The sequence below is a fragment of the Pelodiscus sinensis genome, chromosome 17 (assembly GCF_052426305.1).
Source record: "Pelodiscus sinensis isolate ZL-2025 chromosome 17, ASM5242630v1, whole genome shotgun sequence".
NCBI classification, from domain to species: domain Eukaryota; kingdom Metazoa; phylum Chordata; order Testudines; family Trionychidae; genus Pelodiscus; species Pelodiscus sinensis.
The window spans coordinates 24,467,131-24,485,485 of NC_143068.1; the positions used below are offsets into that span (position 1 = coordinate 24,467,131).

Sequence of the window (18,355 nt, forward strand, 5' to 3'; positions counted from 1 at the left end):
TTTGTGACCTGGGGTAGAAGTGGAGGAGATGGTGTAGGGATTTGGGTTGTGACTGGGGGTAGGGAATTGGGGCACAAAGTCTTGGAGGGGTTTGTGAATTAGAGGGAGAGGTGTAAGAGGGTCAGGAAAGGTATACGGGTGCAGTTGTTGTGGGTTACATGGGTTAGGGGTCAAGGAACGGGGGGGGGAGAGAGAAAGGGAGGGAGGAGCTGGCCAAGAGGTGCTTACCTGAGCAGCTTCCAGCCAGCAGCTCAGCAAGTTCCTCAGCCAGGGTCCCCGCCTTCCATGTCCCTGTACTGACTGAGGAGGCCATGTGTGACTCTGAATGCTGAGAGCCCAGGGGAGGGACGGATATTTTGCGCGATGCTTGTCCTGCAAGCAGGCAGCTCCCATAGGCCTGTCTGCAAAATTTTGCTGAGGGCGTGGGCAGTGTGCAAAGCCTCTCTCTGTCTCCCTCAGGCTCTCAGCATTCAGACAGCTGCTCTGAGTGCAGAGCCGTGGCAGGGCAGGCGAGGAGCCTGGCGAAGGCTCCTGTGGGCTGGAACCGGTGGCGTGGTAGTTTGGATTCGGCCCACAGGCAATATTTTGCTGCCCTATCACATATGTATTCAATACATTCTTTCAGAATGAGAAATAGGCAATCTGTGGGTATGCACATGTATGTACAACATACATTACTACACTGCTTTGTATCTTTACTTTAGAATACAATCCCTTTTTCTTAGGTTGATTTATTTCTTGCAATGTAATTAATGAAATTAAAATATAAACCTTTTGATCTAAATATTCAGGATTTCATACTGTGTGTATGTATTTATGCTGAATTTGCATATGCATGCACAAACATTGTAACTGAACTTCCAGCTGTGACAATTCCATGGGCAACTAAAGCACACAAATTTATACACATTTTTGCACGTGAAACTCTGGAAATCTGCGCCCTATCATTTGCAGAAATACTTTCATTTTCTCCAAATCAGTAAGTAATGTTTTCAAATGAAAGAATATAACATACAATGTTATTTGGGAGAGCTTCTGATAACATGAAAAAAAGCTACAATATTTCTGGGAGAAATCCACTAACATTAAAAGTCACTAGCACAGTCATATTCAAATACACAGATTTTTCTTTAATGATTTTTATGTATCATAATAAAAGTTAACATTTTAGAGACATAAGGGAAGAAAATGTCTTTGCCCCAAAGAGTCTATATGTTTTAGCTCTAACATTTTCTATGGATGTATACATTTTAAAGGTTTTTCCTCTAGATTCTGATCCTTCCAACAAGCCTTTTGAATTGGCGGTCATGCTTTTCATGCTTTAATTCAACATAATTCCTAAAGGCTCAACAAACACAGATACAACATGTGGCTTCTAACATACGCAGCAACATACAGTGGCTCCTAACAGCCTGCAAATAAAGGGTTAAACACGATAGTTAAACATAATAGCCAGTGCCTTTTGCTAACTCTGCTCCAACCGGAAGGCTGAGGGATCCTGACCACAGCAAACAATAGCTGGAATTGTACTGGCGAGAACTAGTTTGGCTGCATCATTTGCCAATAATTTTTAAAACAGATTTAGCATTCTTCTGTTTCCTTCACTTGAACTATATAATAGAGGAGATGGGGGGAGGGGAAAGAGGAGGAGAAGAGCAGATAAGTTTCCATCATAGCCTCAACCACTGAAAGAATTTGTCCTTGGTACCTGCCAAATATGAAACTTCAGACCGCAGATCTGGAGACTAACTATTCAGAAATGACAGCAATGAACTCAGCTGGACATGAACTGTGGCACAGCAACTGCTTTGGTAAAAGGGTTTCTATTTGTATCCTGGGTGATTAGGAATGGCAGCCTCTGTGCTTTCTCCCCTTCTCCCTCCCCCCTAATTGTAACAATATTACTAGAACTCAGAGTTCAAATTAATGCTGCCCTTAGGGGTTGATAGATTGGTGAGGGCCAAAAACAGAATAGCCAACTGTGGATTATACCCATGTTACTCTGATGTGCATGTATCTATACAATTCCATTTCTAATTGTATTCCAATCCAAATCAAACACAACTGGACTGGTTACAAAAATATCAAATAGAAATCAAGGGACTAATTCTCCCAAGCAGAGGCCTTAGAGCTGGTCAGTTCCTTTTATTGTCATATACACCATTGATGCTAACAGTCTAAAGTTAATAAACCATAAGCAAAAGCGACAGCCTACCTTCTATGTCATCTGGAGCCGTGGCATTAATGTAAGAAAGGTTACGCTTCAGTCTATCGAGACCCTCTCTATTTACAGTCAGGTTGGGCGATATCACTAGATCTAGCATTTCCTTACACCTGAAGGAAAACAAAGGAAAATATAATTTATTCATTAATTATGCATGCTTACTAATGATTCCAATTTTTTTCCTAAGAGTATAAATATTAAAGCTGATTACCTAAACCCAGACCTCATATGAATTCTACATAATAACATTCACTAAAGTTTTCATCAAAGGGAAATGGTGAATTAAAATGAAGTATTTGTTTCCTTGGAGATTACACCCATTTGATTAATGGTTCCTTCTCTTCCTGGATTTTGCCATCACAAAATTAAATTTCTGAATCTCTGAAATGCTGACAGAGCAAGCAATATATTCAAGTATTAACCATACCTCCTGATGTGTGCAGAGGTACCTGATAAAGCTCTGGGAATAAGAAGTTAGTGTTGAATACTGAAGCTGAGGGAGGCTAACAAGATTATCCAGTCTTAAACCACAACTAGAAGAAAGACATTACTTGTGATGGGAGAGGTTCAAAGGTCCAGTTTAATCCTGATAACTTTAGGATGTTTCTTTGAAAGCCACTCCAAACCTCTCTGTTCTGGCAAAGTTACACAAGAAAACCTTCTCTCTGAAAAGTCACCTGATTTTGGTTAAGCTGCAAATGCCACAGGAGCAATTCCTGTCATGCTGGGTTTACATTTTCAGATGAAACCAGATATGTGTGTGTATATGTAACATCCACACAATGGTAATATAATACACCATAACAACAGATCAGATAAACTAGTTCAAATAAGGACCTCAGGAACATTGCTCAAAACTCAGAGCGCGTGCGCCCGCGCGCACGCACACACACACACCCCACCCACCACGTGCGTGGATACCAACCTAAACTCTACATTTCAAGCCTAAGTGCCTAACTTCAAGCTCCTACGTTTTCGGAAGTGTTTCCAAGCTCTCACTTTGCACTACTATTGCTCGCCACCTTTGGAATTTCATGCTCCTTATTTATGGGGTTAAGTGCTTAACATTGGGCATCTATCTCCTACATCTGTCTCCTACAAAGGTCAGAAGCAGGAATAAGCCACTTGTTTCCTGCACTGCCATGGACACATCCCCCCAAGTTTAGAACTCCGAAGAAACCCAGTGGCCTATGAGGGAAACCGAGCAGCCTTAGGATCTCCAGAGCTAAATAGGCAATGGTGAACTGTTTAAAAACAAAAACACATGATACCACAGCAATCTCTTTTGCATTGTTAAATACACCAGTTCTGCAGCATTTGATTCAGGCTCAGAACTCTGCAGACAGAAGGATGTAAAGACACTGCACTGCTTTTTTTTCTTCTTCCCTTTGCTCTTCCCAGCGGTACAAGCAGCTTGCACCATTTGTCAGGCTTGTCCTCACTCCAATCCCCCTGAGGCTACAGCATTAAGAGAAAGCATGATTCTGCTTTTAGAGCAGTGTTTCAGAGCAGGGACAGGGAGCACAACCTGGGAGATGACAGCTGCGGGGAATAGGCAGTGGGGGAAGGGGAAGAGAGGGACATCAAAAGGCTCCCATTGCTGTGAATGGATCAAAAGCATATGGAGGGTCCTAAGTCAGGGCCTGAACCAGCTCACCTTTCTATTTACCACTGAACACATTGTTGAGCTAACTCAGCTGAGGACAACTCCCTGCTCCATGATAACGATCTGGCTATTCAGGAATATAAAGGCAGCAGATGGTGTGACTGTGGAGCTGTTATTAAAATGCATAGTACTGTACAGTGCATTTAAACAGAATGAAGTTAAAACTTAGCAGCATACACATCTGACGCCTGGACATTAAATTTCTGCTAAGTTAGCCTAGACACTTCCATTTGGTCTATACTTTTTTTTTTCTTTTTTGATTAAGGAAAAATCTCAGCACGTAAAAGTGACCAGCATGGAGAGATCAAGAATAATAAATGATGTGCTTCTCATCTGAGCATTTCCAATCACTTTACAAACAGCACAAGCCCCCTGGGAGTAGGTCAGTATTATTACAAAACGCAGGAGTAAGCTAGCCACGGAGAGGCGAAGTGTTTCGCCCAAGATCAAACAGCAGAGAAACAGAATTCAGGGGTTTAAACTTCTAACGGTTCACTCTAACAAGGCAACAACTGTTCCCCATCAATTCCTACATCTGTCCATTAGGGATGAACACAATGCCAACAATAGACATCAGATAGATTGAAGGAAGAAAAGAGAGAGGTGACTGTGAAGATGAAGTTGATGTAGCTGAACGTTTTTGGTATCCAAATACCATGCAAATAATCAAGCTAACACCTTTGGCTTTCCTGTATTTGTCTCCCTGGACTGCCCACGACACATGCACCTTATAGCCTTCTAGTACAGTGCCACATATGTAGAATCAAAACTGGCACTTCAGCAAAGCCACCGAACTGTGCACAAACTGGATGAACTGGAATCAGCAGAAACTGGCCAAATCTTTATTTTCCCAGATCTATCACTGCCGTGTTTTACAGATAATTTCATTAAAAAGAAAACCTCTCGCATATCAAAATTTTGCATTCTAATAGCCCCTTTCACTTGCGGACCTCAAAGCTTTTTACACAGCCTCAGAACATCTTGGCAAGCAAAGTTAAGCGCTATTCTTGTTTTAGAAATAAGGGAACTGAAGTGCAGCAAGACAAAAAACAAAAGGGGTGTATACAGGTGGCTTTTAATGAGACCCACAAAAGACTGTCTGTGCAGTCAATTGCATTTAGATTTATCTAGCTATCTGAGATCTATGTGGGTGCAAAATGGACCTCTGGCTTTAAAAATCTCTTCCTAAGCGACCTATCCTAGGTCACACCGTGAGTCAATGGAAGCCACGAGTCCTGACATTATCCAGCAAACTATCCCTACAAAGTCAAATGGCACTATTTGAAGAAACAGTGAAATAAACCCTGGTTCTGCCATTATTAACAATAATAATTCCATAATGTATAACACGAGAGTCCGTTACAATTTTGCACAACCCATACAAGATTTTACATTTTCCTTTCGTTAGCTGTGGGGTGATCTGTTGGATTGTATTATGTTCACTTGCACAAGCTCAAGAGCAAAGGCAAACTGTGGGTTCCCTTGCTGCTTAGGAGATGAAATATCTCTTTTATTGCTTTGCCTCACGATAGTGCAAGCTCCATGTGTCACTCCAGCAACATAAAGGGAGGGGTGACTTTCTGTGATCCCCAGCTGGGGATTTCCCTAGCAGAGGAAACTTGGAAAGCTGGTATAGCTAGCTTCTATACTTCTCTGGGGGACTACTCCAGAGGAACAGCCAAGGTGGGAAGGAAGAGTAGCCAGAGTGTAATAGGCTCTGACTTATCTCCAGAAAGGTGGCAATCCATTGGTAACTCTGTTGTTTGTTTAATAACTCTGGAGGGTCCTTTTTTTTCCCCCTCAACAATTTTGGTTTCCCCCCCTTTTTCCTCCCCTCAACAGAATTTTCTTCCAGGTGTTTTTTTTGGGGTGGGGAGTGGAGAGGAGTTCTGTATTTTTAGTTAAACCATCTGGCAACCCTATCTGTCCCTGAGTATTTTAAAAATGCCAGTGACCAGGAGACAGAGTCCTCAAATGTACTGGATAAGTTCAAAAAATTGAAAGCACGTCCATTTGGGTTACTATATATTTGTCAGGCTTAACACCAGGGTTTCTACTCCATTTTGAAGGCCACTTGTCTCATTTACATTGAAAATCTCTACACCCAAATTAGAAAGGGGGCAAAAAAATATTTAGTTCCAGACCTTGCCAAGTATGGGATGCTCTGTACTATTTCTCAAATAACATGCACTCTTCAATGAACTTCAAAATCCCATTATTCATGACACTGCCCAGGTTGTTGCCAAGTGAATGGGAGCAGATGTTTAAAGGGGGATCTTTTATAATGATTAATGCACTCTAATTACATCATTGTTCAGGGATTTCATTAGCCATTGTCTGATTGATGATTTTTCTATTGTTTTTCCTCTGCTTGCTTTTGTAATACCAAAGTCATATCCCACTTCCCAGTATTTGTTCTTTATCACTTTTTTTCTTTAAATGTGTATTTTGGCATGTACAAAAGGTAACTGCATGCAAAATGCAAACCTGTGTGTGCATTCTGTGTGCAAGTTTATCTTTTTGAGCGCTAAACCCTGTCTCTCACACACCGTTGCTAGTTTGTGCACAAGTAAATCTTGTTCAACTACTACATTTTGAAAATGTTACACTGACATCCTAAAGAAAATCCCCAGTAAAACAGGGGAGCCTACATGAACATGGGGTCAGCAAAATGATAGGTGAGATGAGGAGTTTTCTTTCATTCATTCATTCAATACTTCAGACAACAGTTTCTGCTGTGAGAATCAGCAGTAATGGTTACTGAGTCTGATCTGATTAAAACCAGCAATGGTAGCATGTTGGGCTGAGAGACATCTGGAAGAGCTTTTGGTTTTTATAATCTTTTCAAAAAAGAACCATGTGTGAATTTGGTGTTCAGCTTTTCCATTAGAATCCCCTTTTCAAAAAGTTGCCCAGAAAGTTGGCCCACAGCATCTCAGCCAAGAAGCAAAAACTTTTACTTTACTAATGTTTAGTAAAAAAAAAAAAATGTTTCAGTAATTTTGAAATTAGAGAAGCCAAATTAAACATTTTAAGGTTTCGGATTCTTGGCCAGGGTGCCAGGGTGACTTACAAATCACATTTTCTTTTACAATAATGTTTGAAGGCTGCAAATCCAGCCCCCAATTCAAGGCATTAAAAAACGTGCCTAAGCTTAAGTAAGTGCGTAATCTTATCTCTATTCAGCAAAGCACTTAAACTTGTGCTTACGTGCTTTGTTGAATTGGGGCCACAGAGTGCAGACTGAGCCAGACAGGCACTCTAGTACTATGCTTCTGAGACCTTGTCTTCGCTCAACACTAATTCAGTGCTGCCACAATCGATATTCCAGAGTTCGATTCAGAGAGTCTAGTTAAGACTCGCTAAATTGAACTCAAAGGGTGCTCCCACTGGCAGCAAGTACTCCTGCTCCTGTGAGGAATAAGGGGAGTCGACGAGAGCATTTGCTCCCATCAGCCTCCTGCTGTGGAGATAGCGTCAAGCTCAGCTTAAGGTCAACCAACTCCAGCTATGCGTTCTACATAGCTAGAGTTGCGTACCTTAAGCTGAGCTTCCAGGTCAAGTGTAAACCTGGCCTCAGGATCAGATAGTGTTCGGAAATGGTGAAAGCAAAAACAGGCCTAGATATTGCAGGTCAGATCCAAGTGCACCACAGTGCTGCCAAAATGGAGGTGTGTGGAAGAGGCCGAAAAGGGTAAAATGTACCTCTTTTGCACTTCTTAGATCCCCAGGATTTGTTTAAACCTGGCATAAGTGAGAGCAGCCCTCAGGACGCTTTAGAAGTTCCACTGATTTTAACCCCTGCAGCACCACCAAGTGAGGCTGATGATGAGGGAGAGCTAGCCAGGTATTCCTATCCCTTCCAGGTAAATACTTAGCTGCCTGCTTATGCAAAGGAGCTGGAAAAGAGGACGGGATCCGTCTGTGTGTCTCTACATATTTCACTGGCCTCTGAAATGCAGCCCTTTCAGGAGCTGGAATACAGCAGCTGTTAGGGGCCAGCAGCTCAAAACAATACAAGTTTAAAAGCATGTCTGCAGAGTTACCAGAATTTTATTTTTTTACAAGACAAACAGGGTTTTGGATCCACCACAAGCAAGCAGGAGAGCAGTAGGAGCAATGTTTTCAAAAGGGCACCGCCTGTCTCCCTGGGGTGTTAGCAGTGACCAGGACAATAGAAGAGCCTCCTTGATCAGCTCAGGAAGGATATTCCATGGATAGAGGGCAGCATGGAAGAAAACGCTGAGACGGTTGTGGAGGAAGAGGGACATCAAAGTACTGTCCATGGATGAACGGATGAAGTAGGGACAAGACAGAGGGGAATGGAGGAAGAAAGGTGGATCATTGGCTCTTTGAGATAAAGTCAGCAAGATCCTGCAGAGGGAGATTTCTGAGGAGAAATGTTGCAGAATAAACTATGTGAAGAGATGGCAACAGTTGTATGTGGAGATCCTCTTAAGATGGGGCAGGCAAGATCCATCCTTCAGGCTGCCCTACAGGGACCCCAAGGCAGAGAGCAGCCCCACACCTCTTTAAGCAATTCCAGCCAATAGGACCTGAGAGGTTTTGCTAGGGGGTACAGGCAGTGCCCAAAATTTTTCAGATATCTAAAAGGGTGTCATAAGGAGGAGGGAGAAAACTTGTTCATCTTGGTCTCTGAGGATAGAACAAGAAGCAATGGGCTTAAACTGCAGCAAGGGAGATTTAGGTTGGACATTAGGAAAAAGTTCCTAACTGTCAGGGTAGTCAAATGCTGGAATAAATTGCCCAGGGAGGCTGTGGAATCTCCATCTCTGGAGATACTTAAGAGTAGGTTAGATAAATGTCTATCAGGGATGGTCTAGACAGTATTTGGTCCTGCCATGGGGGCAGGGGACTGAACTCAATGACCTCTCAAGGTCCCTTCCAGTCCTAGTATTCTATGATTCTATGAAAACCACCCCCTCTCCTCCAACATTTGGAGCAGAGAGCCACAGGGAACAGCCGGCCATTTTGAGCAATCTGGAGCTGAGGCAGGACCATAAGGAGATTCCCTGCCTTCAGGGATGCTGGCCAGGGGCGACCTAGGTAAGTACCTCCCAGCCTGAGTCTGCCTCTGGTGCCCCAGCCCTTCCCTCCCGCAAACTCCTTGCCATAGACCACCCCCCCCCCCCCGCCGCCCCAGGTCACCACCCAAACTTTCTATACCTCGCTCCCTCCCTCCCTCCCTCCCAAATCCTGTAGCTCCTACTACAACCCTACCCCAGGCCAAAATCCTCTCCTACATCCATACCCCTCCAATCCTACATCCCAAGCTCTTGTCCCAGATCACAACCCCCTCCTTCATCCAAACTCCCTCTGGGTATGTCTACACTACCCTGCTAGTTCGAACTAGCGGGGTAATGTAGGCATACCGCACTTGCAAATGAAGCCCGGGATTTGAATTTCCCGGGCTTCATTTGCATAAGCGGGGAGCCGCCATTTTTAAAACCCCGCTGGTTCGAACCCCGTGCAGCGTGGAAAGAGGTGTACCGGTAGTTCGGAATAGGAATCCTAGTCCGAACTACCTAGTTCGAGCCCCGTGTAGCCGCGCTGCACAGGGTTCAAACCAGCGGGGTTTTAAAAATGGTGGCTCCCCGCTTATGCAAATGAAGCCCGGGAAATTCAAACCCGGGCTTCATTTGCAAGTGCGGTATGCCTACATTACCCTCCTAGTTCGAACTAGGAGGGTAGTGTAGACATACCCTCTCAGACCCTATATTCTCTCCTGCACCCTAGTTCCTTACCCCGAGCTCCCTTCTGCACCCAACATCTGTCCCAGACCCTGCACCTCGTCCATAGAAAAGTGCAGCCCTTGACCACTTACCAAAATCTTGAATAGGGTTGCCAGGTGTCTGGTATTGACCCAGACAGTCCGGTATTTTAGCTTCCTGTCCAGTAAAAAAAATTCAGAAAATACCGGACACCTAAAGTGCCCAGTATTTTCTGATTTTTTTCCTCTGCCAGGAGGCGAAAATACCGGACTGTCCGGGTCAATACCGGACACCTGTCAACCCTACACACACTCAGCAACCGGGCCCAGACGCGCCACCTTCCTCACCTACCTAGTTCCACAGGGAAGCTGTCTGGCCCAGAGCCAGAAAACAAGATGGCCACCGGCAGCCTGTTAAAGCCAAAAAGCCTCCAAGGCATTTCTTAAAGGGGCCATGCTGGGGTGTTTCTTTTTTTTTTTTTTGCTTAATAACTCTGGGGGTCCTTTTTTTCCCCTCTCTCTCTCTCTCTACAGAATTTTTACTCCAGTGGGTTTGGCTTTTTTTTGCGGTGGGAGGAGGCGTTCAGTATTTTTGGTTAAAGCATCTGGCAACCCTAATCTTGGAGTGCCCCCCATCAAAAATTATCGCCCACCCTGCCTTAAGAAATTTTATTTTTCTCTGGCTAGAAGCCAAAAACAAGCTGAAACCACCAGATCTGCCTAACCACATGCATGTGCCAGCACAGAGCCTTGGGAAGGATTGCCACATGTCTAATCCTTTGCTTAGCTTGGTTGGGAATGGGAGGATTAGAGACAGAAGTAACATTTTTGTTTTCCTGCCCTGGTTTTGTCTGGTTTTACTAACCTAAGCTACTTGCTCAGGACTACGGATTTGTAAGATTTTTCATTATAACAAGCTAGAGAGCTTGATTTTCTGTCTTGCTGATTTCAGAGAGGAACAGATTCTTGCTGGAATCCCCTGGAAAAAGTTCCTTTGATTTCCAGACCAGAAGTTTGCAGTAGCTGAAGTAGAGGCAATATCCAGCCAGGCCAAATGTATACAGATGATATGCACTTCCAGCCAGGCCAAATGCTATAATGATGCTGGGTGCCTTAGAAATATCTAAAAGGTCACACGGAGAAGAAGAAAAATGCTTCTTTATGATCAATAAGAATGCTTGAAAAGTTTTTGTCCTTAAAAGAAAGAAAAGGCCAGGAGGTTCTACTTTTTTCTACTCTTAAAGTCTGTGTATTTTTAAAAAAGTGACAAGAATTGAGGCCCAGATCTTCAAAGGTATTTAGGCACCTAACTTCCATTGACTGCAAGGAGACAACTTCCTAAACCACTTATAAAACAAGATGTGGCCCTTATGAACATTTTACCTCTTACCATAGAGTTCCCTCATATTGTCAACGGGAGACAGTGAAATTACAATCACAAGAAATTAAAATCTGAACAGTTGAAAGAGGAAGAAAATTTGTAGGCATATTAAAAATGTTATTGTCTGTGTTTATTAATATATATTTAACCCCAGTGCCCAATGAACACGTGGACAAAGCAACACCTTTGGTTGAGATTTAATGTCCTGCATCTTCATAGTACACATCCTCTGAGACACTCCCCACAAATTCCTCCAGCAAAACCAGTAAAGGAAAGTATGACCATTGCTGATCATTTCCAAGGTGAGAGAGAAAATAATAAAAATAGCTTTAAAAGCAAAGTAGCAGCAAACCTTCCCTTTTTACCAAACAGAACAGTGTTCCTCGAAGCATGCCGCAAGCCTACTTTGGGAAAGCCGCTTACAGGCTGCTCCACTTTATTTATCTAAAGGCTCCATAGCCAGGAAGCCTCGCGGCTCCCCTTAGCTATAAACGGCAAACCAAAGCCAATGGGAGCCACAAAGCTCTGTGGCTATGGAGCCTTTTAGATAAACAAAGCAGAGTGGCCAGCTAGAGGCTTTTTCAAAGCGGGTCGGTGGCCCTCTTTGAGAAACTCTGGAATACAAAAACAGAAGGGGGGAAAAAAAAAGAGCTCAAGCCCAGTATTTAAGTTTTCTATTTGGATTCCATTTCTTACCGAATTTCAGCTCATTAATAAAAGGCCCCCAGGAATCCAGGCGTGGGCATCTCTTGCTGACCACTACAGATATCGCAACCATACATCTCTCATGTGAAATGCTTTGCTTCCTTGGATGCTGCTGCAGCTCAGACAGATTTTCTGCCAAGAACTGCCTTCCGAAGAGCTTGTAAAATTATCCAACAGCCTGCAGTTTCTATGCAGTTGCCAAATTTCAGCCCCTCTTTCCATATCCTCCCCTATCCCAAACAAAAGTCACCAGCAAGGAAAATCACCATTCCCCGCAAGACATCAGCAACAGGATGAATCATAGTTCCCTCTGCTTGGACATATCACAAAAGGGAGAATCTCCATGGTCTCGAACCCACCTTTGAAGTTATCAGAGGGAATTCCCAGTACTGAAGATACCAGCTTCTCACATCCACATATATCAAGCAGAGGTGAGCCGTCTCCTTTCCTTTGCCCCTGTGCTCGACAATGAATCTAAATATTTACTCTTTTGTCAGACTCTCTGCTCCTTCCACATCAGGCAAGCAACAATTCTGCATGTGAAAGCACCACTTCATTTTCTCTCTCGCTCTTATATAAATCAGAGGAGTCAGTGATGGAAAAAGACCTACTAGCTCACCAAGTCTATCCCGCAATACAGCAGCAAAATCCAAGCACTAAATACAGTACCTAAACAAGCATAAAGATAAACCTAACCTGGCATAAATGCTTATTTTGCAAGACTGACAATAAGCTGGGATGATGAGATATCTCAAGGTGATCTTAAGGGTATTGCAGTTTGGACTATTTATATTCCTGAGAAAAAGTTATCTTCTGTTAGAATGATCAAATTTAATGAAATTGGAGGTTTTTCATCTGATAATTCCCTGGACCATTCCACGTATTAAAATCAGAGGTGCTCACAGAAGCTTCTGACTGTTCTGTAGGAAAGCAGATATAAAATTGCAGAACTACCAATTGTGACATGAACTTCTTGCTTAAATCAGCTTTTGTACCAGAGAACTTAGAGGGTAATTAATGCCCCCCTCCCCTTTTTTTAAATTTAAATCAAAGAGACTCCAGAGGTGATCCTGGCAATTACAGGCCAGTTAGCCTAACTTCAATACCAGAGAAACTGGCTGAAACTATAAAGAACAGACACCTAGATACATACACAAGCATGATATGTTGGGAAAGATTCAGAACAACTTTCATAAAGAGAAATCATACCTCACCAGTCTATCAGAATTCTCTGAGGGTGTCAACGAGCATATGGACAGGAATGATCCAAAAATACTGTGTACCTTGGACTTTCAGAAAGCCTTTGACAAGGTTGCTCTTCAGCAAACTAAGCAGTCCTGGGATAAAAGGGAAGGTCCTCTCATGGATTAGAAGCAAAGGTTAGTAATACATGATCAGATTCTTGGAGGAGCCTACTATTCACCTCTTTGCATTATGAAAACAACTGGGACCAGTGCTGTTGAACACACTCACAAATGATCTAGAAAATGGGGTGAACAGTTGAGGTGGAAAAATTTGCAGATGATACAAAATTACTCAAGATAGTTAAGTGCAAAACTGACTGTTACAAGGGGATCTCACTGGGGCAACTAAAATGGCAGAAGGAATTCAACACTGATATATGCAAAGAAATGAACATGGGAAAAAATAATCCCAACTACACTTACAAACAATGGGGCCCATGTTAGCTGTTACCACTCCAGAAAGAGATCTTGGAGTCACTGCAGATCTCTGCAAACATCTGCTCACTGTGCAGCAACAGTTGAAAAAAAGCTAACGGAATGGTAGGAATTATTAGGAAAGGGTAAAACAATAAAATAGAGAACAACATAATGCCACTATTTAAATCCATGGCATGCCCATAGTTTGAATACTGTGCACAATTCTGGTCTTCCCGTTTCAAAAAAAGATATATTAGAATTGGAAAAGGTACAGAGGAGACAACAAAAATGATTAGAGGCATGGAACTGCTTCCATATGTGGAGAGATTAAAAAGTCTGGGACTGTTCATCTTGGAAAAGAGGGGATACAATAGGGCTGTGTCTAAACTACATCCCTTTTCTCGAAAAAGGGATGTAAATTAGATGCTTCGAAATTACAAATCAAGCCAGGATTTAAATTTCCTGCACTTCATTTGCATAATGGTGGCTGCGATTTTTTCAAAAAGGGGCTTTTCAAAAGAAAAACGGCTGTTTAGACGGGCATCTTCTGAAAATAAAACCCTTTTTTGAAAGATCCTGTACTCCTGAAAAAATGAGAAGTACAGGATCTTTTGAAAAAGGTTTTATTTTCGAAAGATCTCCATCTAAACAGCCATTTTTCTTTTGAAAAGCCCCTTTTTGAAAAAAATCCGTGGCCACCATTATGCAAATGAAGTGCAGGAAATTTAAATTCCGGCTTCATTTGCAATTTCGAAGTGTCTAATTTTACATCCCTTTTTTGAGAAAAGGGATGTAATCTACACGTACCCTAGAAGTCTACAAAATCATGGATAGTGTGGAAAAAGTGAGTAGTGAAGTGTTATTTAGCCTTCACATTACACTAAGAGTCAACAGGTTTACAATAAACTTCTTCACACAATACACAGTCAATCTATAGAACTTATTCCTAGAATATATTGTGAAGGCCAAAAGTATGAATTGGTTAAAATAAGAATTAGATATATTCATGGAGGATAAGTCATAGGGATGTTAATGGTTAACCAGTGGGGGCTAGAGCAGCTTCCCCCACCTGCCACGGGCAGGGGGCTGCTCTACCCCTCTTGGGTCCTCCGTGAGAGGGGGAAGGGCAACTCCAGTCCAGTCAGAGTGGCCCCCAACCACAGCAGGTCTGGCCTCGGCACACCGTGGGCAGAGGTGCGCTTGCCCAGGTGGAGCAGCTGCCGCCCACCCCATTTAATCAGTTAACAGAGAAAATTTAACATTTAAAGGACTAACTGAAACGGGATTTTACATCCCTAAGAAGTCCATAAATGGCTATTACACAAGATAGTCAGGGAAGCAACTCCATTCTCTGAGTGTCTCTAAACCACTAGACTACAGAGGGATGTATCACTTGATTCCCTGTTCCCTTTGAAGCATTGCATTGGCCACTGCCAGAAGACAGAATACTTGGCTAGATGGATCACTGCTCTGATCCAGTATGATCAGTCTTATATTCTCTCTTTTCCACAACACAAAGTCAGGACCTCTGCTGTGGAGTGGAAATCAATGCAACCTTATATTTTGTTGCACAGGACACCAGTCATGGCTCATGGTTTTCCTAACATTGTAAGTCACCTTGTTAACCCACTCCCAGGGAAAGGAAGTCTTTTTTTATAGTATCTGGGTGTAAGGTCCCTGGCACTACTAGACTTTCAGCCACTCAAGCACTCCTCTATGGTCTATGCCAGCCCTAGCTTCACCTTGCAGGTTCAGCATTAAGTGCACCCCAATCCCCAAGCTCCCCTTGAAATGTTGTCCTGTAATACCCAGCCTCTAACACTAAGCACTTACAGAAACTACAGATCCCCAGCACATAAAGGGGCAGTGTGCCCTAGTTATTAGTTTTATTGTAAGCCATTGCTCCTGTAAACCACACAGAAATTGTGCAAAGTTAAAATAAACCAAAAAAAGGTTTGTTAAAGGCAGAATGCAGATTTAATTAGAAATAAGGGAGAGTGATGGAAACAAGACATTACAATACACAATAAAATATTGGTCTAGACTTACTGTAATCTTTCCTATCTAATAAAATAGATTTCCCCCAAAAAATTCAATTAGTCCCAAAGCTGGCTCATTTCCTAACAATCAGGTCCAAAAGTTCATGGACATCCCCACCTCCTCCACAAGTGTCCTCAGTGAACAGATCCAGAGTGTCTTTCCCTACACTAGGGGTGGGCAATAAAATGGCAGTGGTTTGCCAGGAGTAGGCCCTGATAGGCCGCTGCTGCTATAGTTACCTGCGCCTCCACAGATACAGGCGATTTCAGCTACTATTGGCCACAGATTGCCATTCACAGCCAATGGAAGCTGCGAGAACGATGATCTGTGAGCAGCAGGAGCTGTGATCGCTTGCACCTGTGGAGGCACAGGTAAATATGGTGGCGTCGGCCTGCCAGGGACTAACTCTGGTGAACCAGATCTGGCCCACAGAGTGGTATTTGTCCACCCCAACCTACATTCTCCTATATCAAAACCATTTGTGGTTTTTTTTGGCTTCTGTTCACAACCAAAGCAAAGCTCTGTGTGGTTTAATGTTCCTCAGAATTTTTGATGGTGCCTCTGATGGTTCTCCACTGTTAGTTTTGGGGGGGATCAAGGCTCACAATTGTAACAGCCACAATTTTCCACAGCAGAGGAAGCCTAGAAACAGCTTCCTCTAAGGCTAAATGATCCTGCTTTTTTGTGTGTGTGTGTGTGTGTGTGTGTGTGTGTGTGCGTGTGCGTGTGCGTTTCTACCACACTTCCAGGGTGAGGTGAACTGCTTCTCCCCCAGTCTGAATTCTTACCACCCACGGACTCCAGAACATCATGCACCCAGGTTACTGCCAGGCCAGCACAATGACTTCTGCCAATACAAGCACAATTATGATGCCAATGGCAAGGATTGTTATTACCTTTTTCATTAAGCAATTAAGTAAAGTACTCAGACAAAGTACATTCACCTTCAAAACAAAACAACCCTCCCTACCCCCCAAAAAAACCCCAAACAGAATGCCTGTCTAATGTTTGTGAATATTAACATTTGATAAGTATGCCTGGTTTGGTAACTATGTATAAGCAGAGATTCCACTCATTTTAATAAGAGGCATTAGAATGATGCTTCCTCTGTAATATGATATCTAGTTAAATTGAAAGAATGACTCTATTGTAATCACTACTGTAATTATTGTTTTGTTTCTGATAGCTATATGGCAAGGGTTTATAAACTTGTTAAGACTCCCTAAATAAACAAACGATTTTTTTAAAATTAAGTATCCTACAGACTAAATCAAGAAAAGACTCCACATGAAAGTCCGTCAGCACCCTATGAATTTATCCCAGTGGGCCCTGATATTGAAGAGAATCCAATATAACAGGAAACCACTCTCACTGCTTTCAGACATTTTCAGCGACCATGTATATGGACAACTGGGTGCAGGGTTGCCTTTTTTTGTAACTGGCCTAATGTTCATGATTAGGAATGTTATTCAATGGTTAATTAGCTAATCGAGTAGTCGATGTAACTCGATTAGTCGATAAGGGGGGGGCAGTTGCTACCGCTGCTGTGGCTGTGCTTTTAAAATGCAGTAAGAGCAGCTGGGCTCTTACTATATTTAAAGCACAGAGCTGCAGCAGGGTTAGCTCCCGGGGCCAGCGTGAGCCAAGACTGAGCAGCTTGCATTGGCTATGGGACCACTGCGACTCTGTCTCCCCTGTCCCCTCCCACACTGCAGAGATAGTGCTGGGGAGAACCAACTTTTAAGCCAGCTCCCCCCATCACCAGCTCCTGCCTCCCCATGTCCCCCTACTCTGCTTCTATATTGGCGGGGGGGGGGGAGTAGTCAAGTAATTGACTACTCGACTAGTTGCTTACATCCCCATTCATGATTGGCTTTATTTAAACACCAATTTAAATATTTATTTGTATTCGAACTCTTCAGGCAGGGGACCATCTTTTATTCTGTCATATTCTTTACTGAGCACATTACTTCAATATTTACAATAACAACACTTCTGACATTTTGGTCAACAAGAACAGAATGATGAGCTGACAGCCTATGATTTAATATACCACAGCATTACTAACACTTTCTATAGGCAAGCTAATATTTTATACTATTGCCAAATCATGCAATTTCATTACCAGTCTTGTGATAGTTGGTATTTTTGTTAAAGCCCCTGTTACTGGAATAATCTTACTGTGAAAATCTCATATTTCATTTTAATTAAATGGTACTTTTCTAGCCCCAATGTTAGTGCAGAAAAGTTTCAGAACTATCTTAAAAGCCAGAAAGCAAATAAAAACAAATCAAAACGTTATTTAAAGTTTAGTAATTTATATGCCAATATCATGATTTCTGAATGGTTGGAGTTGGCAAAGCTGACTGTACATGTTGTCCTACCACAAGTTCTGAATTTCCCATAGTGTTGGCTTGTTTGCGTTAGTCACCTCTTATGATTCCAAACCATTTCTCTGTATTTTTTGTACATCCTGGGGTTTTTGCCTCAGGCCTATTGGTTAAACAAGATTAACAGTTTTCCGTGCAACTAAAATGCCCATCTTTCTTTCAGCAAGGCTACCTTGCATTCTTTCTACACACCCTCCGCAAAAAACTCTCATTCTCCATACTCGCCTTATGGTCAGACAAAAGGCAGAGCAAAAGGGGGTGGCTATTCATTAACAAAAGCCATACCTGGGCAGTGATCTTCTGTATGCTTCCTGCAATTAACCTGTGAAAGAGATTGGAGAAAGATAGACCAGAGAATGCATCTGCACTTCCCGGATGATTAGTCCAAAGTATGCTTTGGACAAAACATCCCAAGAAAATTTAATGTATATAAAGCAAACAAGCCAACACAGCCAACTCTGTATGTGAAGACGTACCGAGGACCCCTTTAGCAGGCGGTGTTAGATTTGTAAAGGAACTTGGAAGTAAGACCAGTGCTGATCATAGGGTTTTGTTCT

General features: G+C 42.7%; 1 protein-coding gene across 7 annotated transcripts in view; it reads right to left on the reverse strand.

Moving 5' to 3' along the window:
* Positions 1–18,355, reverse strand: part of EYA2 (EYA transcriptional coactivator and phosphatase 2) — a 171,919-nt gene that overhangs the window by 102,642 nt on the left and 50,922 nt on the right. For 6 of the 7 annotated variants that reach the window (XM_075901580.2, XM_075901583.2, XM_075901575.2 and 3 more), the window contains exon 2: positions 2,216–2,334. In XM_075901580.2, the coding sequence (XP_075757695.2) occupies positions 2,216–2,324 (109 nt within the window). In that variant the 5' untranslated portion in view covers positions 2,325–2,334. Of the gene's footprint in view, positions 1–2,215; positions 2,335–18,355 lie in introns of those variants that run through there. The other variant, XM_075901585.2, reaches the window with a different exon arrangement.